This window comes from Chiloscyllium punctatum, chromosome 38 (assembly GCF_047496795.1).
Source record: "Chiloscyllium punctatum isolate Juve2018m chromosome 38, sChiPun1.3, whole genome shotgun sequence".
Classification (NCBI taxonomy): Eukaryota; Metazoa; Chordata; class Chondrichthyes; order Orectolobiformes; family Hemiscylliidae; genus Chiloscyllium; species Chiloscyllium punctatum.
The window spans coordinates 28,264,681-28,289,325 of NC_092776.1; the positions used below are offsets into that span (position 1 = coordinate 28,264,681).

At 38.1% G+C, this 24,645-nt stretch overlaps 1 protein-coding gene across 11 annotated transcripts in view; it reads right to left on the reverse strand.

Moving 5' to 3' along the window:
• Positions 1-24,645, reverse strand: part of LOC140463477 (arginyl-tRNA--protein transferase 1) — a 219,889-nt gene that overhangs the window by 156,788 nt on the left and 38,456 nt on the right. For 4 of the 11 annotated variants that reach the window (XM_072557481.1, XM_072557479.1, XM_072557480.1 and 1 more), the window contains 3 exons: positions 15,162-15,412; positions 12,186-12,314; positions 10,708-10,836 (listed from right to left, as the gene is read on the reverse strand). In XM_072557481.1, the coding sequence (XP_072413582.1) occupies positions 10,708-10,836; positions 12,186-12,314; positions 15,162-15,412 (509 nt within the window). The remainder of the gene's footprint in view (positions 1-10,707; positions 10,837-12,185; positions 12,315-15,161; positions 15,413-24,645) is intronic. The other 7 variants (XM_072557487.1, XM_072557484.1, XM_072557482.1 and 4 more) reach the window with 3 other exon arrangements.

Below are 24,645 nucleotides of genomic sequence, written 5' to 3' on the forward strand. Positions count from 1 at the left end.
AGCTGCCCATGTTAAGGAAAAAAAAGGAATAACGTTACAAAGAGAAAAAGGGTTGCAAGAAACATGGGCAGAAAAAAAAAGACACTTATAATGTTCTTACTAAAAATGTACTGGCTCAATTCCCTTGTTCCTCCTCCCACCCCTATGCGTTTAAATTATTTTAGGATCATATTGAAGGAAAATTGAATGATTAGATTATCTTCACTGCCATTTTAGAATGCTTTCATGGTGATATTTCTGTGTCCAGTTCATGCTCCTCTATTGTTGTAGCATGATACAACACTATTATGTATTTTTCCCTCAGCACAAAACTATTTGAAAGTTCATCATGTGGACAGTTTTGTATTTGATCACTGCTTGGGGAGTATCACATTACTGTTAAAGGTCACTGACAGCTTGGACTCAAATGTTCTCATTTACTGCCACATGTCCCAATATCCTCAATTAAACTGGTGTGCCTGACCACATTTCAAAACATTCATATATTTCTCAATGCTACTATTTATTACTATATTAACATGTATTTCTATTTTAACTTCATAGCCAAATGATCTGTTTTCCTCCAGGATTAATAAGTGCCAAAGCCAATATTTAGTCAGGCACAGGTCAGAAGGTTCTATAGCTACCTTTACATTAGAGGCTGTGGGAGACTATTACGTTTGATGAAGCTGTCAATAGGAATAGAAAGCCAGTCACAAACTTTCTATTGCATTCTGTTAAAATAAATCATGGTTACAGTTGTTTATCTAATATCTATTAAATGAAATGCGTTTTCTATTAAACATTTGTTTCAAACATAAACACTTTTCCATTTTGAACAAAGAGCAAATAGGAACATAAACACAATTGTGGAATGATCAGTTTTAGTGGCATTATCGTTGATTATATGTTTAGAACTGACTATGTCATAACACAATATCATTCAAAGAATATTTTAATAAACGCATAGTATGAATACAAAGATTAATAATAGCTACTAAATTACTGAAATATTAAGTAAAACATTAAAAAAACAACTTCACTGGCTCCAAATTTTAAGCTTTCTTTTTTGGTATCAGTTAATTCAATTTATCTGTGAGTTCACAATGTCAAAAGGCAACAGGTTATCACAAGCTGCAGGTCAAAAATGTTGGACAAAATTTTTTAAAAGGCCCATTACTTCAAATACTTTGCAGAGCTATGCTTCTTTCCAGGAAGTTGTTTAACTAAACTGAACATTTGGCAGTGGAAATAATTTTCCAGACGTCCAACTACCTGAATATAAAAAGAGTATACATTTGATCTAAATTGTCAGCAACTGAATTTGTTCACATATCAATCAAGATCAAAAAGATTTCTATAGTTTAGCCTAAGAGTCCTAGCTTTATCAACCTGGATTCAACCACAGCTGAATGCTTTACTGACTCGAACCATTTTATTGTTTAGTAATTCTCTGTCTCAAGTAAAGATCCAATAAATTGGATCTATCGAATGCTCAGTCAATGGTAGCTCATAAAACTATGCTTTATGCATCAAGATCACAAACCATCATTGCAACAAACAATTATAAAAATTAAACTTGCTTTTTCCTACTTCAGTTAATGGTCAGAAAACAATCAATTCCTAATCCATGCTAAAACATTAGTATTTAATTCCTTGAGCCCAATCATGAGCAACACCTTACTGAATGCTTTCTGAAAATCCAAATGTACTGCTTCCACAGTTTCCCAAAACATTATAACTAAACCACTCAGACTTTACAAGTAATTGCCTTATTGACAATTATCTCCTAGTGCAGGATGTGCCAAACTGAACAACCTCAAACCAAACACAAACATTGTTATAGGAGATCGTCTGATACTAAGGTAGAGATCAACAATTTTAAGAACAAATTGCCAACAACCACTTCCTCCTGGCTTTATGTATTCAGACAAATTCTCAATGTGTGTTTCTGCAATGCATATTATCATCCTAGCAGCTTGCAAATGCTCAAAATCGGACGCTGATAACATAAATACCTAATTCCTTCATGTAATAAATGTTTAAATCCTGAAAATAAATGCTCCATTATCTGGACACCATTCCAATTAATAGCTCTAACATTGCTTGTTGGATCAGCTACTGCTTAAAAAAATGTAAAGTTTCCCATTTCAATTTACTTGCATAACTGAGCAAGTAGTGGATTGCATTTAGAAATTACTCTGGTTTATGGGAAGAATAGCTTCAATCTAGTTCAAAAACATGCAGGCATTAAACTGGAAAACAATATGAAAAAGAGGAAAACAATCAATTTTAGAAGTGCTATCAATAGTAACACTAAATTAACAAAATGCGACTTCCACTTAACAATGAATTTTCCCTCCTCATATAAATCACCTCTAGACAGGCTCATATACTGTTACACAAGACACTTGGGTCACATACACTGCTTGAGTCGGCAATGTTTGCACAGATGTCTCCTGTGACCTTAAACTCTAACGTAAAACACTGATCTTAAGACCAATAAAACATTCCAGACTAAGTAATTAGATGCATCCCTAAATTTTCAATGGCACATATTTAAAAACATTTTTTATTAGTCAAGTGAAATGAATTTGACTGTAGTTTTTACCAAATCAACCATTAACTCTAAAATGTAATAGTCAGTTTTTCTATAATGCAATGGTAGTGTTTTTGTGCAACCCCGCATTATAGAAAAATTGCATTTAGAAACAGTGCTTAAAGTGTTGCCGATGTAATTGCATTACAGCCAACATATGATTTAAAAGCTCATGCTTTACAAACAGTGTCCCCAATTTGTCAATCGCGTTACAGCAAATCCACGTTTACAAAACATACGTTACAACAGAATGGCTGCAGTTTGGAAAAGCAAATCAGGGTAGGACTTATACACTAAATGGTAAGGCTCTGGGGCGTGTTGCTGAACAAACAGACCTTGGGTACAGCTTAATAGTTCCTTGAAAGTGGAGCCTCAGGTGGGCTGGATTGTGAAGGAGTGTAGTATGCTACTTTCCTTTATTGGTCAGAGCATTGAGTATAGGAGTTGGGAGGTCATGGTGTGGCTGCATTAGTTGGGCCATGTTTGAATAGTGTGTGCAATTCTGCACTCTCTCCTATGGGAAGGATGTTGTGAAACTTGAAAGAGTTCAGAAAAGATTTACAAGGATATTGCCAAGGTTGGAGGGTTTGAGCTACAGCGAGAGGCTAGGGCTGTTTTTCCTGGAGAGTCATCGCTGAAGGGGTGACCTTATAGAGGTTTATAAAATCATGAGGGGAATGGATAGGGCAAATAGACAAGATCTTTTCCCTGAGTTGGGGGAGTCCAGAACTAGAAGGCATTAGTTTAGGTTGAGGGGGAGGGGGGGAGAAAGAGATTTAAAAGGGACCTAAGGGGGAACTTCTTCCACAGAGTGTGGTGTGTGTATTGAATGAGCTGCCAAAAGGAGTGGAGGAGATTGGTACAATTACAACATTTAAAAGGCATCTGGACACGTACATGAATAGGAAGAGTTCAGAGGGCTCTGGGCCAGGTGCTGGCAAATGAGACTAGATAAGTTTCGGATACCTGGTTGGCATGGACGAGTTGGACCGAAGGGTCTATTTCCATGCTGTACACCTCTATGACCTGTACATGAAAATATCTGCTGGTAAGTAACCCAATATTGAAATAACTTGCTAACAAATTAAAAAGGTCATTAAATCATAAGGCCTGCATTTTCTGCAGAATTGCTATCGACTCTGTCTGCAATTCACCATAAGTCATAAAATCACAAGGTAACAATGTAAACTAATTTTGGGTTGACAGACATACTTATGACAGCATGGATGATTTAAAAATAATTCTTTCTTGCATTTTTAAAAAAATTTGTTAAAAACAAATTGTGAACAGCTGAGGAATAATAAGTTTTAGAATTAGAATTAGCTTTATTGTCACATATACTGACATAAGTACACAGTAAAAAGTTTACAGGTTGCCATTTACAGTGCCATCTTGGGTACTAAGGTACCCAGGTACAAATTCTTAAATTAGAAAAATTATAAAAAGAAATTAAAAAGTCCAACATTAGGTACAAAAATACAAAGACATAGGAATAAATTAGAAAATAACTTAAAGAAATAAAAAGTTCAGAATTACAGTCCTTGTACCCCAGTCCACACTAGCACCTGGCTGGCCTTGTTTCCAGACTACGTCAAGGACTCGCTATCCAAGCTAAGCTGAAAAGGAAAACAAGAAGAAAAGAATAACAAAAATTCGAGCATACAAGCTCTGGCACAGAAGCCATAGTCCGCCACCATTTTGGACTACTTAGTCCTAGTGAACATAATATTACAGTTAAACTGGATGATCACTGACTGTTTGCATGAACTAGCCTTCCTTCAAGGATATACAGTTAAACATTAAAATAGATACTTTTGTATAGTTTACAATTTTATTGGAGTGAATTAAACAGTATGAAAATAAAATTTAGTATACACACAGTCCTGCTTTTGTCAAACAATGAAAATCTGATCACTTCAGGTGCTGATATATATCTGGGTTATGCGTGAATCTGAACAACAGCGAATCCATATGGTTAGTCAAAAAAAAAACAGGTAAGCTGGGGAGTTGTTTTGTTCATAAAATATTGCACTTTTGAAATCTAATAAACATTTCAGTAATTTTCATCAACACATTTGTGGAGCCAATCATGATTCAATTTCTGATAGCACAAGTAGGATCCAACCAATACCTGAATAATTCAGTGAAAGCTTAGACTGCAGTCATGCAGTCTCAGTTTGCTACTATCATACTTCTGCATAGTATTTTGCAAAGACACTTCCAGGTTGCCACAGCATTCCTGCAAGCTGTTCTCCAAAAAATATTTGCTTGTTGAAGTCCCTTTATGGAGACCAGCTCATGATGATACCACTTCCTCAACCCCAAACTAAATCAAAACTGCAGATCCTATGAATCTGAAACAAAAACAGAAATAGCTGGAGAAATTCAGCAAGATTAGCAGCATCTGTGGAATGAAAGTACAGTCAACTTTTCAAGTCCAGTGACTCTTCAGAAAGTTCTGAAGAGGAATCACTGGACCCAAACACTGACTCTGGTTTCTCTCCACAGATGCTGCCAAACCTGCTGAGTTTCTCTAGCTATTAGGGTTGAGGAAAGAAAAACTATCTCCTTTTTCTTCTGGAAGCTTATCTTGTGTGGCCTAATCTCATTCTGCTAGTCCTGCTTAATAAAGCACCCTTGGGTGAAAGATGCTCATTTATGTTCAAATGTAATCCACCAGAAGGAAACTCCACCACCAGCTAGGCAATTTACTAAACAATGAAGCTTTAAAAAAAATGAAAAAATTCTCAAATGTCTAGAATTGCAGCAACAGTCAGAAAAGAAGATCATCCAGCAACTAATGGGTATTGGATAATCCTTTAAACAATGCTTATGGGGAGGGTCTTTCAGCCATAGGAGGTTAATACAGGGGTTTGGGCTGAAGCATGGAGCTTCGAATTGGCAATAATGACATCATATCAGTTGATGTCAAGTTTTGCCTCCTCAGTGTGCTGTTGGTCTTAGTGAGGAGTGTATGCACAAATCTTGCATGATTTGCAATAGAAATGTGCACATGTACCACAGAAATATTTTGGAATCTCTTTCAAAAAACAAGCCAGCAAGCCCAAAACAAAGAGAAATAGGAAATATATGTAAATTACAAGATGCAGTCCTCATACAACTAATTCAAGAGGACAAGGTAATAGATTTGTCCTTCATGGTAAAAGCTGTTAACTTGCCATTGATAAAAGGGACCGAACAATAAACCAACCTCTGTCCCTTATTTTTAAAGAAAAATCAGTGATGCACTGTTTATTTCCTACAATCAATATTCCATGGGCTTTCCTGCCTTTAAACCTTAACTTAAAACTCCTTGACCGATGGACAACTTTCTCTTTCAAAGTTCTTTTGACAGAAAAAAAACTGCAGAGTACTGGAGCAAGCTGCATCAAAGGATGGTGTAGTTCGCATGTAGTGCAATACAGAAAATACAAACTTAAAAACATCATCCTCAGTCATGATTAGTCAGATCCATGTGGATTGCTGCTTCATTTGCTGATTTTCAAGTGTTCAATAACTAAGACTGAAATCTGTGAATAATTAATAAATGCTCATTTAATTACTTCACGCCTTTTGTCACACAGTTCACCAAGTAAAATTATAGGAGGATAGGCACTTCATGATCAAACTGCACTGCCATTTATCGAACTGAAAGGGTTCACATTAAAAATTTGTAAAACAAACTCGAATCACTTCACAACACATCATTGTCAAGCATTAGTTTGCACATGTTAGGTGTCAATTCTATAATAAAGGGTTTATTTTACATTCAGATGTTGGCAGAAATTGCTAACTCAGCTAAATGTTAACAAGCTGTGCATCAATGATGTATGATGATGTTCAAAAATTCGTACCAATGGATGTAACTTCAGATGCTTATATGTAGCAAGTATAAAGACATAAAATTCAAACCTCAGTGTCAGATGACCACGTCAATTTGTTAATCCAACACATTAATCAATCCTTCAAGTTAATGACTTAGTCTTTTGAAACATGAAGAAAATACAGCCCCAACGGCATTTCCTTCACTTTTCAAAAGTCCAACCACAAACTGTATTAACGATGGTTCTCTTTCTTGAGGTTTTATTTGCTAGAAGTAGGCTATAGTCATACAGCATAGAAACAGACCCTTTACCCCAACACTGACCATGTTCCCAAACTAAACTAGTTCTACTTGCCTGCACTTGGTCCATATCCCTCCAAATTTTTCAAATTCATGTACTTATCCAAATGTCTTTTAAAATGTTGTAAATGTACCCACATCTATCACTTCCTCTGGAAGTTCATTCTACACAGTCACACATGAACCACTAAAAAAACTGCCCCTTGTCATTTTTAATTCATTCTCCTCTCACCTTATAAATACGCCCTCCAGTTCTGAGCTCTTCCACCCAAGGGAAAAGACACCTGCCATTCATTTTATTGAAACCCCTTATGATTTTATAAACCTCTATAAGGTCACCCCTTAAAGACCTCCACTGAAGAAAAATAGTCCTAGCCTATCCAGCCTCTCCTTATAACTCAAACCCTGCATTTGTGGCAACATTCTGGTAAAACTTTTCTGAACCCTCCCCAGCTTGATATCTTCCCTATAATAGGGCGGCCAGAACTGCACACAGTACTCCAGAAGAGGCCTCACCAACATCCTGTACAACCTCAACATGATGTCCCAATTCCTTTTCTCAAAAGGTCTGAACAATGAAGGCAAGTGTGCTAAACTCTTTAACTACCCTATCTACCTATGGCACAAACTTCAAAGAATTACATACCTGAACTCCTGGGTCTCTCTGTTCTATAACACTACTGCGAGTCCTACCATTAATTATATAAGCCTGGTTTATTTTATCAAAATACAAAGTCTCGCATTTATTCAAATTAAACTTCACCTGCCACTCCTCAGCCCATTGATCCAATTGATCACAATCTCTTTGTAATCTTAGATAACCTTCTTCACTGTCCATTATACCAACAACTTTGATGTCATCCATAAACTTACTAATCATTTCTCATATATTCACATCCAAGTCATTTATGTAACTGATGAAAAGCTGTGCACTCAGTACAGATTCTTGTGGCACACCACTGGTCACAGGCCTCCAATCCGAAAAAAAAACTCCTATATGACCATGTCTCCTATCGTGAAGCAAATTGTGCATCCAGTTGGCAAGCTCTCCCTGAATCCCATGTGATCTAACTTTACTAATTGGTCTACTATGCCAAACATTGTCAAAGGTTTACTGAAGTTCAAGTAAACAACGTCTATTGCTTTGTCTTCAATCCTTTTGCTTATTTCCTCAAAAAAAAACTCAATCAAGTTTGAGACACACAATTTCCATCGCAAAATCATCTTACTATCCCCAATCATTCCTTGCCTCTCCAAATTCTACCTTTCAGAATCACCTCCAACAACTAATACGTGCTTGCATAACTGATTAACCATTAGCTATACTGAAACTGTAAATATCAGGAGCTGATTAATTGGAAATAATGGGTTAAATTTTCTGAGGATTGGCAATCACGCAGATTGCAATTGAGTCCCTTTTTTAACCAAAGAAAGGAAGCCTGCATTTCTGAGAGGAGATTCAAAACAGAACTCCTTCAGGAATACAGAACCATACTTCCAATCTGAAATTCTTTAGTAAAGACGTGTTGGGAGAAGGCTAAATATGCCTTTTTCCACATCATTCAGCTATCATATTCTAAAGTTTGAAGGCTCCAACAGCCATTTTGATAGCTGCTCTCAAATAGTAAATACGTAAGGTAAGCGTGAAGTTAGGGTACTGGGGTATCAACAAAGTAAAGTGCCAAATAGGTAGTGAGCTGGCTGGAGAGGATAGGATCCAAGGTGAGTAGGGAGTAAATGCCAAGTGAATAGTACGCTACAGAAGACGGCAAGGAGGTCTCGTAAGCGATGCAATGATTAGGGAGTGGGTGGCAGAAATATCCAGTGGGGACATAAAGAAGTGGGTGTCAGGGAAAAAATACAGCCTGGAGGAGGTTAGTGTATGCATCTATCAAACAGCTACTCAGGAATTAACCTATTAAATGCAATGTCTAACTTTTCCTGAGTAGCTATTTTACTTAATAGTCTTCAGAATCATCCAAACTTGCTGATTTAAATGGAGGCTCATGGAGAGTGGGATCTTCGATTTCTTGGGCAATTCCCTCAAAATCTATTACAATGGAGATTCCACAGGTCCATATACACAACTCCAGCTACGCTAGAATAAGGATTCCCTGGTCAACAGAAAATCAGTGCCAATGTATATCAGAGCTTCAATCAATGCTACAGATCAGTTAATAAATCTGACAGTCTTTAAAGATATTACCAAAATCAGTAGAAGCAGTAGATATTATACACCTGTTTTGAAAGTGGAAGTAACAGCTCTTGGGATACATAACTGTACAGCAAATTAGTTAACATATCAGTCAAATAATGGGAAAGTTGTAATAATCTGGTTATTGAAAAAAAGTGTTCAAATGTCTTGACAATTATAAGTAAAATGTTTACATTAACAGATAGAACCATGCTTCACCAAAACCAGCTTGTTTGAAGGGATGAAATCTAGTGGTTTCTGAGACATTTAGCAAATCGGCAAAATAATTTTAAGACTGATAAATTTGAGGAAATGCAAACTGATATGAAAATACAACACAAGATTCTGCATTTTGAAGGCTACATCACATTAAGTAAAAAGATTAAAAGGCTGAACAGAACACTAATAGTTTTGTGATTTCAAAAGTAATTTCATACCAGTCAACCTGTACCTTTGAGCTAAACATTAATACTCTAGTGTTATACGGGGGACATGAAATAAACATTACACGATTATATAAAAACTGAACATCCAAGTTGTAACTTTGGCGGTGCATGATCTGTCCAAAATAAATACAAAATACCACTTATTGGCATTAATATCACAAATGCAATTCTATGCTTACTATTCCCTCTAATAGAAGCTGTAACTTTCAATGTTGCAAAGTTTGAAATGAAACAGAGCACACTAAATCCAGTTTTAGAAGAAACACTAACTGAAAACACACTAAAGTTATAGATTTCATCTGGTCAATAACAAAATATATGGTTGATCTTAACACAGGAGGGAGAAACCAACATTTTCTCAAGGCCTAATTAAGAAATTTTAAAAAGTGGAGGGCAGTGGGGAAGAAATGGTTCTGTCTGAAAGGAAAAGAAACTGAATTATTTTTCTCTCAAAGAAAAATATAGTATTCTGACCAAAGGTAATCCCTATAAAATTTAGCCTTCAAGAGTGTGTATATAGAGGCAACAGTTTTCGCAATGTACCTCAATTAGGAAACAATGTAAATTGTTTCTTTATATTAGTTTCCAAAAGTGCCTGTATTTCCCAAAATGCATAACAGATTTTGATCATTACATCATAAAAACATTTTTGTGACAGCTACTACATTTTGTTTCCGAGCCTGAAAAGAGAGGCAGGGATTGGGACAATTTCAAATACAAGTGGCTGTCAGTGTATATTAGAATTACAATCGCCGAATCAAGAAAGCATTGTTATTTTTGCAACCGTGATGCTCAGAACAGGATTCGAGATACATATAAATTTGAAGTATACATAACATTTCATTGCATTGGAAAGTTGGTTCACCGGTAAATGATACAGTGGAATGTGATCAGTCACCACTGTAATAAGAGCTCCAGATGTGCCTTTTCCTAATAATGTAACTGCTGCTCTAGAAGAATATATACATACAGTATAGAGAAACATACGACCATAATGTAGATATATCAACAGAGATGGCTTTAATGAAAATAGATAATGGTCACATATCTATTTTGTATGTGGATATATATAGAGAAAATATTCTACCTTCATAATCTTTCTTTGCCTAGATAGCACTATTATATCGACAATGATGTCCAGCTTATCAAAGATTACTTAAGTGGCAAAAACCTGGCACAGTTTTCATGATGTGACACAGGCATGAACACTATGATGAATAAAATACAAGCAGAAAATGAAGCTGGTGAACTGGCTTTGTAATGACATATCTCCAGTAGGTTTTGAACCCCCTCAAACAGCACTATTTAAATACAGCACCTTTTAATAACAATCAGTAAAACGACAATTGCAAAAAAAACGTTTTACCTGTGATTCATTACATTCATCGGATGAATCATGGTGCACAGCCATCTGATACTTGGCATACAAAGCTGCTGATTGGTTAAAGGATTCAATGAAATCTGGGTCATCGAAGGAAACTGGCACTAGTTTCACCTTCAGGGCATGTAAATTGCGAAGTAAACAAATCATTGGAAATACTTTGACAATAGAAACTAAAATAAACTTGAAAAATTACCACAAGTTTTACCACTGAAGGTAAGATTAGTGCAGATTCTCCTCCAAATCCAGTTCAAAAACCAATTATCTATCCCATCCCAATATAATGTGTCAAAGTATTCTCAACAAATTGATAAGTATTAATAAAACTGTTTATTCTATGCTTAGTTTTGCTAATTAGCACTTTTAACTGCATCCGATTTATAACTTGAAACCCAATATAGGCCAAGTTTCCAAGCTGTTAACAATGCATGTGTTTGCCTTTCAAATTGGCTTCAAATCAGGTTGTTCGATAGGGCACTTTAATCTGCTTAGCTCTTTTGTGTGCAACAAACTGCTCATTTGACAAAGAAGTAAAACAAAACTGAATAAGAGATAAAAATGAGAGATTTTCTGTTTTGAAAATACCCATTTGTGGCCATATCTGTTTAGCTTTATCAGTATACTAACTGTTTATAAATCAGACTTAGAAGAAAAGCAGGTGGTGATTTCTTTTAAATTAAGTGGTTCTTTTAAATTAATCACTCAACAAAAGTAGCCACCTTTCCCAATTCAGCCTATCAAAACCTCCATGACTCTCCTCTTGTTCTTTTGTGGGGCAGTGGAAATAGTTACAGTATTGTACAATATACATTATTTTAATGTCTTTTCTACAATAGAAATTCCAAAAGGCTGCCCAAGGACTCAAAAATAATTCATATACATTGTTAGGTCAATATCAAGTTAGAGTGTAAATCTATTGAGAGATCAGTAGCATTTATTCTACTCAGTGGAAATTGATTTATGTTAATTTAATGTTTAGAGCATATACTGTACCTCAAAGCCCAAAGCAATTAAATTCCAGCTGGTGATTGAGACTAGCACATTTGAGCAGAGCTCCTCCTCAGGACAATCAAAGTTTCAGGTTGAGAATGGCATTATGTTACATCACCTTCATATTATTCATAATATTAATTTAACAAAAGAAAATTAGAACATCTCTGCTTTTAAGTCTTGTTGTTTCGATCAGATCACGAAACAGTTTTTCAAGGAAGTGCACTATTTATGGATATACACATATTTTCTACATTGTCTTTTTGGAGTATTCATTCTCACTGGTTTAATCTTACTTTTAATTTTGCATTGCCTTAATTTAGATATTACAGGGTACTCACTGAAATGGTAAAAAGACATAAATATTAACTATCTTTTATTTATTTTCCTACATGAATCTAAGTGATCATACTTTCACTACACTAGTTGCTTTACCTCTTAAATTTTATGAATTATACATATCTTATTCTGACCTGGTATTCAGTTGCTTTATCGGGGGGGTCCTTGTGAATGGTCATCTGGTACCGTTTATAGATCTGGTAAGATTCCTGAAAAGTTGCTTTGAACTGGGGGTTTGGTGGAGATGATCTCACTAGTCTCACCTTCAGGCAGCAAAAAAAAAGCATTTTATTAAAGCAAGATATGTGAAAACTATAGAAAATTATTTCAAATTCCTAATAATTAAGTAAAAAGATCTCATTTATAGGATGGTTATTTTCACTAGGATTACAAAGTGTAGCAGCTTCATCTAGTATTGTATTGCATTATCACAATTAACTATTTACTATTAATAAGTTAATTACATTTTTAGATTATTATAAAATTAAAAATCTATTTTTGTTGAGTTTTTTCATATATATGATACAATTCTGACATCTACCCATTTCAGAAAGCCATTATTCTAATGCCCTGAGCCATTACCAATGCCCAACAGTCATTCAATAGCAGAAGTTCAACTCAATACATAAGCAAAGTTTTTCACGGCTCTTTTAAACTTTAGCTTCCAGATAGATAGTGGAAATTGATTTCATTCCAAAATCACTAAATTAAGATATGGAATAAATGAACAAAGGACTTATTAAGCAAATTAGAAATGAAAAACCAGCTGTCATTCTTAATAGTTCTGCTTTTAAAAAATATTTTGCATGTCAGGTCCTTTGGGAATTACAGATGAAAAAAATACCTTTAATGTAATGTAACAAAAATATGCTATGAATATCATGTATATTAAAGAATCAAACATTTGCATCCAATATTCTCAGTTATGTTGAATATAATTACTGATGCAGTGATACATTGAATAGACTAATGCTTAATATAAAGTTTCTTGGGTAGACAAGAAAGTTTGCAAGGAGGCCCACTGAATTTCCAATTCTGCATTTATGAGCTGGCACATTAACGCTCCCATTGAATGATTTATTTGGGGATTTTAGGCCATTTATTTATAACTGCATGATTGTTAATTTATTTTTTTCTGATTTTTGGCCCATACCAAAATCTACCAATGACCAACTACCTTCACCAACATGCAAGCTTGACACTTTGTTTATTATCATCTGAGGAAATCTCACTGAAGACACAATTATGTGATAAAATGGCTTGGGAAATCATTTGAAAATAGCCAAAAAAGAATTACCAAACATGTACAAATACCAACAAATAAAACCTTTAAAATTCTATCATCATCAGAGTCTAGCTTGGTTTGTTCATGGTATTTTAAAACAGGTGTTAGATAGAATCATAGAAATCTAAATTTAACAAAAAGGTCTGGATGCAGTTATCACTTAAAAAGTCTGCAAAGAAAGTTAATAGGTGAAAGGTCATATCAATTATGCTAGTATTGTATTTGGCATACAACGGGATGGCGAAGAAAATAATAAGTTTTTTTTCCTTGTTAGTGTTTTGATCAAGAAGAACATATAACTCCCTCTAACACATTTGATGCTTTTCTTCTGTAGTATGGACATTCTTGAAAAGTTACAAATGTTAGATACAAGATTTTTAATTAAAGAGGGACAACTTTAGCCATTTTAGATAAGCACCTTTTAGGGGTTTTAGTGCTATATTTTCTCCAGTTTGTCATGAAATACTATTGAAATGCTATCAAGAATAACTTTCTATATTTCAGAAAGCTTTTGACAGCAAAATACTTGAAAAATATAGCATGATGAACATTGATATGTGAGATTATCAAAAACAAAGACTTGTGTGTCTCTTAATTTCAAAGAAAGTATCGATGAAAAGTAGGATAAGCATACAGAAGCAAAATCTTGAACAATGCATGGCATTTACACTGATATTTTGCAGTAAAATGAATTGTAAATGTATGAAATTTGTTGCAAAATGCTGCTATCATTGCAATTTAAGTATTTGAACACTAATATCCAATTCAACATTAATTAAATTTGACATCAAAAGGAAAATGTTTGAAAAGTCATAAATATATGGTAAATTAAACAATTTGACTGTGGCTCCTAAACCACATGGGATTGTGGTAAAAACCAATTTGATAGTAATACAGGTAGCTCTGGAATAATGTGAGTTTCAGTGGCGTGGTTTGACTGTAATGAAGCTGAAGAATTAGGGAACGGTATTTTGGAGAATGCATAACTCTGTTGGCAATAGCACGATTTCAGTAGGGATGGGCTTGCAGGCTTTGTTCTGTGCATGCCAAAATCTCCATGCCATTCTGCATCCCATGCATACGCCATGTCCCTGCAGGTCTTCATGCTGTTCTGCGCATGCACAACGGGAGCTCCGGGTTTCATGCTGTTCTGCACATGTGCTGATGCCAGCTGCTGACAGAGCAGCTCTTAGAGGTACTTCCACTTTTTAAATGTATTGTGTTAAAATTACTTTTGTTTCAATTTTCATTGAGGTAATGCTATACTTTGCATTAGTCTTTTGGATGATTTCTGAGTGATCGTGAGTGATTTTACATTTGCCGGTCTGCCCCTAACCCCACTTTTCCCATAGGTCCCATTATTTCTATTAAGCAAGTTTTTTTTGCTGGAAAGCAACTGTGTTATAGGAGAAGATTAGATTACTTACAGTGTGGAAACAGGCCCTTCGGCCCAACAAGTACACACCGCCCCACCGAAGCGCAACCCACCCATACCCCTAACCTAACACTACGGGCAATTTAGCATGGCCAATTCAACTGACCTGCACATCTTTGGACTGTGGGAGGAAACCGGAGCACTCGGGGGAAACCCACGCAGACACGGGGAGGACGTGCAAACTCCACACAGTTAGTCACCTGAGGCAGGAAATGAACCCGGGTCTCTGGCGCTGTGAGGCAGCAGTGCTAACCACTGTGCCACCATGCCGCCCACCAAAGTAATACCAAAGTCAAGGTAGCTGAAACATGCTTGCCTGAAATTAATACGGCAAGATTAAAAAGGACAAAACCACCAGCAAGATAAAACGTACTAAAATTTAAGAATTACCTCAAGCTTATGGGCTGCATCTGGAGTTAAAGACTCAGAAATAAACTCCTCCAATGATTTTGGCTTATTTGCTTGGGTGGCATGATGCTGCAGCGGGTGTGGATGAGGGTTGGAAGAAGAGGGTTCTTGGTACTGGGATATATCTGCCATTTCTTTCTGCTGCTGTTTCTGAAGCAGTTTCGTCAGTTTCATCTCCCTCCGAATAACTTTTGCTTTGCGACAAGGTGGTTTATTTGGATCTGCTCCTCTGCCTTTTACAAAGGAAAAAAATTGGTTAAGTCCTAAAATGGGACAAAATTTGACATAATACAAAAGGCAGCAAGTGCAAAAGGAAAATACTGCATATGGTGGAACGCTGAAATAAAAACATATGCTGGAAACATTTAACCAAGGTCTATAACTCTTTCTCTGTCCATAAATTTTAGCATTTCAGGTTATGTTCTATCAGAACAACTGGAAAAAGTTGATGCAATTGGTTTTAAACCAGTCCAGAGACAGGATAGGAAGGATGGGGGTTAATCAATGACTTTTATTTATATAATTCTTTTAACTTAATTAAAATGTGGCAAGAACCTGAAACCAACCCAAGGTAACGCCACAATGTTTGCTAGCAAATTCAGGGATGGGTTGGTGATGCAAGTTAACATACAGGCAGCATAGGTTTGAATTGCTTCACATTTTTAAAAAGGACAGAAAAATGGGGTATCACCCATATATTCATTGAAATAGTCAAATGCAAATGCGAAAAAGACAAGTTTCAAACGAGATGGATTCAGGCAAAGATAGATATAGTCGATTTTAAATGATGCAGTCAAATTACGATTGGAAGCATACCTCAGGGTCAATTAAGACACAAAAGTCGCCTACAGTTCAAACACAGACAAAATGGAAGGCAGAAATAGTTAAATGGCAAAAAGGGAAGGTGCTACAAAGCTAAAAGAAATAATAACCAGGCAAGAACAAAGGTGAGTCAAATGGTCAGGGCACGCAGGGACAAAGCAGAGAACAAGGTAGGACTGACGAATTAAACTGCATTTATTTCAAAGTAAGAGGCCTAAAAGGGAAGGCAGATGAACTCAGGGCATGGTTAGGAACATGGGACTGGGATATCACAGCAATTACAGAAACATGGCTCAGGATGAACAAGACTGGCAGTTTAATGTTCCAGGATACAAATGCTACAGGAAGGATAAAAAGGGAGGCGAGAGAGGAGGGGGAGTGGAGTTTTTGATAAGGGATAGCATTACAGATGTACTGAGGGAGGATATTCTCAGAAATACTTCCAGAGACGTTATTTGGGTGGAACTGAGAAATAAGCAAGGGATGATTACCTGATTGGGATTGTATTATATACACCCTAATTGTCAGAGGGAAATTGAGAAACAAACTTGTAAGGAGATCTCAGTTATCTGTAAGAATAATAGGGTGGTTATGGTAGGAGATTTTAACTTTCCAAACATAGACAGACTGGGACTGCCATACTGTTAAAGGTTTAGATGAAGAGCAATTTGTTAAGTGTGTACAAGAAAATCTTCTGATTCAGTATGTGGGTGGACCTACTAGAGAAGGTAGGAGAAAGTGAGGACTGCAGATGCTGGAGATTAGAGCTGAAAAATGTGTTGCTGGAAAAGCGCAGCAGGTCAGGCAGCATTATGCCCGAAACGTCGATTCTCCTGCTCCTTTGATGCTGCCTGACCTGCTGCGCTTTTCCAGCAACACATTTTTCAGCTACTAGAGAAGGTGCAAAACCTGAACCTGCTCTTGGGAAATAAGGCAGGGCAGGTGACTGAGGTGTCAGTGGGGGAAGCACTTTGGCACCAGCAACTATAATTCTATTAGTTTTAAAATAGTGATGGAAAAGGATAGACCAGATCTAGAAGTTAAAGTTCTAAATTGGAGAAAGGCCAATTTTGATGGTATTAGGCAAGAACTTTCAAAAGCTGACTGGGTGAAGACTTCCGCAGATAAAGGGGCGGCTGGAAAATGGGAAGCCTTCAGAAATGAGATGACAAGAGTCCAGAGAAAGTATATTCCTGTCAGGGTGAAAGGGAAGGCTGGTCAGTATAGGGATTGCTGGCTGACTAACGAAATTGAGGGCTTGGTTAAAAAAAAAAGGAAGCATATGTCAGGTATAGACAGGATAGATCAAGTGAATCCTTAGAAGAGTATAAAGGTGTTAAGAGTATACTTAAGAGAGAAATCAGGAGGACAAAAATGGGGACATGAGATAGCTTTGGCAAATAGAGTTAGGGAGAATCCAAAGGGTTCGATACAAATATCTCAGCAAGAGGCCCAGCAATCATTTCTCTAGCTTCCCACAAAGTTCTAGGGTACACCTGATCAGGTCCTGGGGATTTATGCGTTTCACAACATCCAGAACTTCCTCCTCTGTAATATGGACATTTTCCAAGATGCCACCTTCTATTTCCCTACATTCACAGCGCCAGAGACCCGGTTTCAATTCCCACCTCAGGAGACTCTCTGTGTGGAGTTTGCACATTCTCCCAGTGTCTGCGTGGGTTTCCTCCGGGTGCTCTGGTTTCCTCCCACAGTCCAAAGATGTGCAGGTCAGGTGAATTGGCCATGCTAAATTGCCCGTAGTGTTAGGTAAGGGGTAGATGTAGGGGTATGAGTGGGTTGCGCTTCAGCGGGGCGGTGTGGACTTGTTGGGCCGAAGGGCCTGTTTCCACACTGTAAGTAATCTAATCTAATTTTAAAAAAAAGTTATCTAATCTAATTTTTAAAAAATACATTAAGGACAAAAGGGTAACTAGGGAGAGAATAGGTTAACTAGGGCCCCTAAAAGATCGGCAAGGCAGCCTTTGTGCGGAGCCGCAGGAGATGGGGGAAGATATTAAATGGGTATTTTGCATCAATATTTACTGTGGAAAAGGACACGAAAGATACAGAATGTCGGGAAATAGAGGGTGGCATCTTGAAAAATGTCCATATTACAGAGGAGGAAGTTCTGGATGTTTTGAAATACATAAATCCCCAGGACCTGATCAGGTGTACCCTAGAACTTTGTGGGAAGCTAGAGAAATGATTGCTGGGCCTCTTGCTGAGATATTTGTATCGAAAGTGACAGTGAAGTGCTGGAGGTTGGCTAACGTGGTGCCACTCTTTAAGAAAGGTGATAAGGGTAGCCAGGGAACTATAGACCGGTGAGCCTGATGTCGGTGGTGGGCAAGTTGTTGGAGGGAATCCAGAGGTACAGGATGTATATGTATTTATAAAGACAAGGACTGATTAGGGCTAGTCAACATGGCTTTGTGCGTGGGAAATCATGTCTCACAAACTTGATTGTGTTTTTTGAAGAAGTAACAAAGAAGATTGATGAGGACAGATCACTGGACATTATCTATACGGACTTCAGTAAGGCATTCAACAAGGTTCCCCATTGGAGATAGGTTGGCAAGGTTAGATCTCATGGAATACAGGGAGAGAACTAGCTATTTGGATACAGAACTGGCTCAAAGGTAGAAGACAGAGGGTGGTGGTGGTTATTTTTCAGACTGATGGCCTGTGACCAGTGGAGTGCCACAAGGATCGGTGCTGGGTCCACTACTTTTCATCATTTATACAAATTATTTGGATGTGAGCATAAGAGGTATAGTTAGTAAGTTTGCAGATGACACCAAAATTGGAGGTGTAGTGGACAGCGAAAAAAGGTTATCTCACATTACAACGGAATCTTGATCAGACAGGCCAATCGGCTGAGAAGTGACAGATGGAGTTTAATTCAGATAAATGGGAGGTGCTGCATTATGGGAAAGCAAATCTTAGCAGGACTTATATACTTAATGGTCAGGTCCTCGGGAGTGTTGCTGAACAAAGAGGCCTTGGAGTGCAGGTTCATTGCTCCTTGAAAGTGGAGTCGCAGGTAGATAGAATGGCGAAGGCGGCATTTGGCATGCTTTCCTTTATTGGTCATAGTATTTGAGTACAGAAGTTGGGAGATCATGTTGGGGCTGTACAGGACATTGGTTAGGCCACTATTGGAATATTGCGTGCAATTCTGGTCTCCTCCCTGTCGGAAAGATGTGAAACTTGAAAGGGTTCAGAAAACATTTACAAGGATGTTGCCAGGGTTGGAGGATTTGAGCTAAAGGGAGAGGCTGAACAGGCTGGGTCGGTTTTCCCTGGAGTGTCGGAGGCTGAGGGATGACCTTATAGAGGTTTACAAAATTATGAGGGGCATGAATAGGATAAATAGACAAAGTCTTTTCCATGGTTGGGGGAGCCCAAAACTAGAGGGCATAGGTTTAGGGCGAGAGGGGAAAGATATAAAATAGATCTATGGGGCAACTGTTTCACACAGAAGATGGTACGTCTATGGAATGAGCTGCCAGAGGAAGTGGTGGAGGCTGGTACAAGTGCAACATTTAAAATGCATCTGGATGGGTATATGAATAGGAGGAGTTTGGAGGGATATGGGCCGGGTGTTGGCAGGTGGAACTAGATTGGGTTGAGATATCTGGTTGGCATGGATGAGTTGGACCGAAGGGTCTGTTTCCATGCTGTACATCTCTCTGACTCTAAGTGACTAAATAAATATGGGCCTCAAGGAAATATAAAGGGGCATCATGGTGGCTGAGGCAGTACAGTAGCTTAATGATTAGCACTGCTGCCTCACAGTGCCAGGGACCTGGGTTCGATTCCAACTTTGGGCGACTATGTGTGGAGTGTGCACTTTCTCCCAGTGTCTGCATGGGTTTCCTCAGGGTGCTCCAGGGTCTTCCCACAATAGGGTAGGTGAATTGGCCATGCTAAATTGCCCATAGTGTTCAATGATGTGTAAGTTAGGTTCGTTAGTCAGGGGCAAATATCAGATAATAGGGTAGAGGAATGGATTTGGGTGCGTTCAGAGGGTCGGAATGGACTTGTTGGGCTGAAGGGCCTGTTTCCATGCTGTTGGGATTCTATTCTATTGTATAAATGTGAAAAGGGTTGCCTTCCAAAAAGAAAAAAGGAAGTCAAAAATTATGATCTGAAATTATTGAGCCCAATTTAGATTCTGAAACTGAAAACTCTATGATGGAAAAAGACAAGGTGCTGCTTCTTAAATTTAATCTGAACTCCAGTGGAACAATGCAGCAGGCTGACATCACAGTGATAGTGGGACGAAGAACTGAAGAAGTGATGCAGCTCCAAGTTATACTTGCAGACTGAATTAAAGGCGTTGTTTCAGGACGTGGCAAATCTGTGATTAGTCTTCCAAAATAGAGAAGACTGCATCAAGAGCGCAAATAGAGCATACTAAACTGAATGTAGTACAAGGGAATTTTATTTATTCATTTGCAGAATGAGGACATCACTTGCTAGTTACACTTGAAAAGACCAAAGAGAGTAATTGAGGAGTGGATCAGGGAGATAGAACGTGAACAATCCCTTTGTACGCTTGAAAGAGAACAGAGCCAAATATGTAATTGAAGAGGCAAAAACAGATAACCAATTAAATATGAACAACCGGTGAGTTGGAAAGTGAAGATAAGAAAAAATACACCAAGGTCTTGGCCAGGAGGTGAAGGGGTGACAAATGTAGAAAATGAAACGCACAGGATCAAGGACCCTGTCATTGGGAGAAGCTGTAGAATCATCAGTCAAAGAAAAAAAGACATTATGGAGGCACTGGTATCGAAAGTGGAATTGTCAGAATAGGTGCAACTGCAGATTGAGAAACTGAGAGAATGTATTGATGGCCATACAGGAAGTGGGGTAGGAGAAAATATAGTTAAGGTAGCTTCAGAGTCAAGAGGCATGTAATGCATATTTGCTCATTGTTTCAATTTCTGGGGAATGGGAATGGGAAGTGAAAAGTTGAAGATAAGCTGGCTCTGTTAAGAAGACAAGGAAGGATTCCAAATAGGACTAGAATGCACAATGTGCTATATAGCCTATAAAAATTCAGGCAAAAATCTCAGATCCGCAAGTTTTCACAGCGTCATCTATTTGGAATTAGTGGGTGGAGTCAAAGAAGACATCATTCAAAATGGGAACAGGTTCAGGCCAGGCACAGGAGGGTGACAGTGGATGAAGACTCATGATGAGTCTATAATGCAGTACCCATTCCTCAGAAATTGAAACAATGTGCAAATATGCATTACAAGCCTCTTGACTCTGAAGCTACCTTAACTATATTTTCTCCTACCCCACTTCCTTTACGGCCATCAACGCATTCTCTCAGTTTCTCAATATACAGTTGCACCTATTCTGACAATTCCACTTTTCATCAAAAGTCCAAATGTATTGGCTACATGTTAACTCTAACTGAAAGACTTGACATGCACTTAAACATGCTATCACTCTCCTAACTCAAATAGCATCAGATAACTTATCTTTCTGGGCTCTTTGTTTGATTTAACTCTATAGCCACTGCCACTAGAGATTTCTTAATATACTTGTCACCACTAGCTCCAAAGCTTTGACATAAGCATGACCCAATGTTGAAGTATAACACAGTCTGTTTGAATTGCACTCTTGTTAAAATTAATTTGAGTTTTACGAATGTCACAACACTATCAAAAGTCACTAAGTTCCAGAAACATTCTTTTACTCTCTCTGAATAGAGAGATTTGGGCATAGAATCAAGAATGATGTATTTAACTGTTTCACAAAATAAAAGGATTTACATGAATAAGCAGAAGTTTAAACATTTATAAGTGTTGTAAAAATAATTGCTGTAAAAGAGCAATGACCTATTTATTTAAAGTAGCTCTCTTCTTGAAATGCAACTTGGAAGTTCTTGTTTAAATAGCTTATTCACAGCAAAGTCAAATTCCTCCAACCTATCTAAACATCTTTTACCTCAATGCTGTTAAACTAAAATTGACCCCCAAAAGATTGGAACAATGCCTTAATCTTCAAGGCAGAAGGTTTTAAGAAGCTTAACAAATATTTAATTTAATGCTATTGGAACAAACTAAAACAAAATTACAAACTTAAAAGATTACAAAGGTCCCTTTGCATTGGCAATGTAAAAAATGCACCTCGTGAGGTAAAGTAAGCTAAGCTGTCACAGGAGATAGTACCTGTGACTGAGAATAAAATTCAGATGGGGAAATCTTTCAAACAACAGCCAGGGTAGTACTGTGGCTCAGTGGGTAGCACTGCTGCCTCACACCATCAGGAACCTGGGTTTGATTCCAGCCTTGGGCGACTGTGCGCGGAGTTTGCACACTTTCCCTGCATCTACATGGGTTTCCTCCCACAGTCCAAGTTAGTGGACTGGCCATGCTAAATTAACCAGTGTCCAGGAATGTGCAGTCTCGGTGGGTGAGCATTGGGGAATGCAGGGTTACAGGAGTAACAGGTAGGTCCGGGTGGGATGCTTTTTGGAGAATCGGTGTGACTCAGTGGGCTGGATGGCTTGCTCCCACACTATAGGGTCTCTATTTATGATCAATGGACATTTGCAGTGATCATTCACATCGATTCTTGATACTTTGGCAAACAACCATTTCACGACTCATGTATTTTAGTATGATATGATTAGAAAATTAAATCTAATTGTACAAAATGACAAATGTAAATGCAAATCTAATACACTTAAAAAGTTGAGGTCACGGTACTTTAAGAGGCTATCCATGTTTGTTTAATGGTATTAGAATAAGAGATTGTCTGTTTTGGAAGTTAAGATAAATTAGTGTAAAAGCAGTGAGCTTTGAAATAAAATTGATTTTAAAATAAAACTGGTTCAGAGCAGGCTATGTTGTTAATGAGATGGACAGAGCCCAAGGTGGCTCGCTGGTGTCAACTTGTATGTATTTGCTGGGAGAAGGCAGCAGCAGTTGAGTGCTTAAGAAAGTGCTAAAGAGCTACTGATAGAAAATTCACAGTGGTTGGGACATAAGACATTCCTGGAAGCCATTGATGGCTCAGGGCAGCTGAGAACGAAGATAAAGAAAGACGACAAGCAGTATACACTGGGTGAAGTTGATAAATATTGAAACTCAGGAATCCCAGTGAGGACAAGGGGCTTGCTGGGAAGGTAAATTTAAATTATAAAAAAAAACTTAGCTCGTGTGTTCAGCTGTCTCCATTTTTCTAGCAGCGGTAGCAGTGGGATGGTTCAGGGCAACTGAGAATGAAGATGAAGAAAGGCTATAAGCAGTATATGCTGGGTGAAGTTGATAAATATTGAAACTCTGAAATCCCAGCAAGGACAAGGGGCCTGCTGGGAAGGTATTTTTAAATTATAAAAACTTAACTTTGTCTATGGGTGGAGTGCACACGGGACTGCTGAGTAAGTTCAGTAATATATTTCAGCAGCTGCTTTACCCAAAACACTACTTGAGTAATGTCTCCCACTCCTCTTTCTCTAACCAAAAAAAAAGGATGTATGCTAGATGGGTGAGGTAATTAATTTTCTTTAATGTTTCAATAGTCTATTTGGGAATTTAAAATAGTGGGAATGGAGGTTAGGGCAGTTGAATGTTTCTCCTGCAGAATGTGGGAGGTAAGGGTCACCACTCGTGTCGCTGCTGACTCCATCTGCGGGAAGTGCATCCAACTCCAGCTCCTTGGAAACCGTGCAAGGGAACTGCAGCTGGATGAACTTCGGATCATTCAGGAGGCTGAGGGGGTGATTGAGAGGAATTACAGGGAGGTAGTCACACCTCACGTACAAGAAAAAGATAGGTTACAGTAAGGGGACGGAAAGGGAATGGGAAGACGGTGCAGGGATCCCATGTGCCCATTCCTCTCCATAACAAGTAAACAATTTTGGATACTGCTAGGGGAGATGACTTACCAGGGGTAAGCCATGGGGTACAGGTTGCTGGAACAGAGTCTGTACTGTTGCGAAGAAGGGAAGGGGTGGAGAGGAGCAGAGCATTAGTCATTAGGGACTCCATAGTTAGGGGGACAGACAGGAGATTCTGTGAGAATGAGGCAGACCCGTGGTTGATGTATTCCCTCCCAGGCGCCAGGGGTCATGATGTCGCAGATCATGTTTTCGGGATCCTTAAAGAGGAGGAGGAAAGGGAGTTGTGGTCCATATAGGTACCAATTACATAGATAGGAAAAGGGATGGGCATTTAAGGCAGAAATTCAGGTAGATTGGGTGGAAGCTTAGAGCTAGAACAACAGTTGTTATCTCTGGTTTGTTACCCATGCCATGTGCTAGTGAGGCGAGGAATAGGGAGAGAGAGGAGTTGAACATGTGGCTACAGGGATGGTGTAGGAGGGAGGGATTCAGATACCTGGATAATTGGAGCTTATTGTGGGTAGGTGGGACCTCCACAAATAGGATGGTCTACACATGAACCAGAGGAGTACCAATACCCTGGGTGGGGGGATATGCTAATGCTCTTCGAGAGGGTTTAAAACAAATTCAGCAGGGGGATGGTAACCTAAAATTGTGGCTTCAGCATCCAGGAGGTTGAGAGTTATGAGGTTAGAAATAAGGTTTCAAGGTTGCAAGAGTACACTGGCAGGCAGGAAGATGGTGTGTTTACTTCGATGCCAGAAACATCCGGAATAA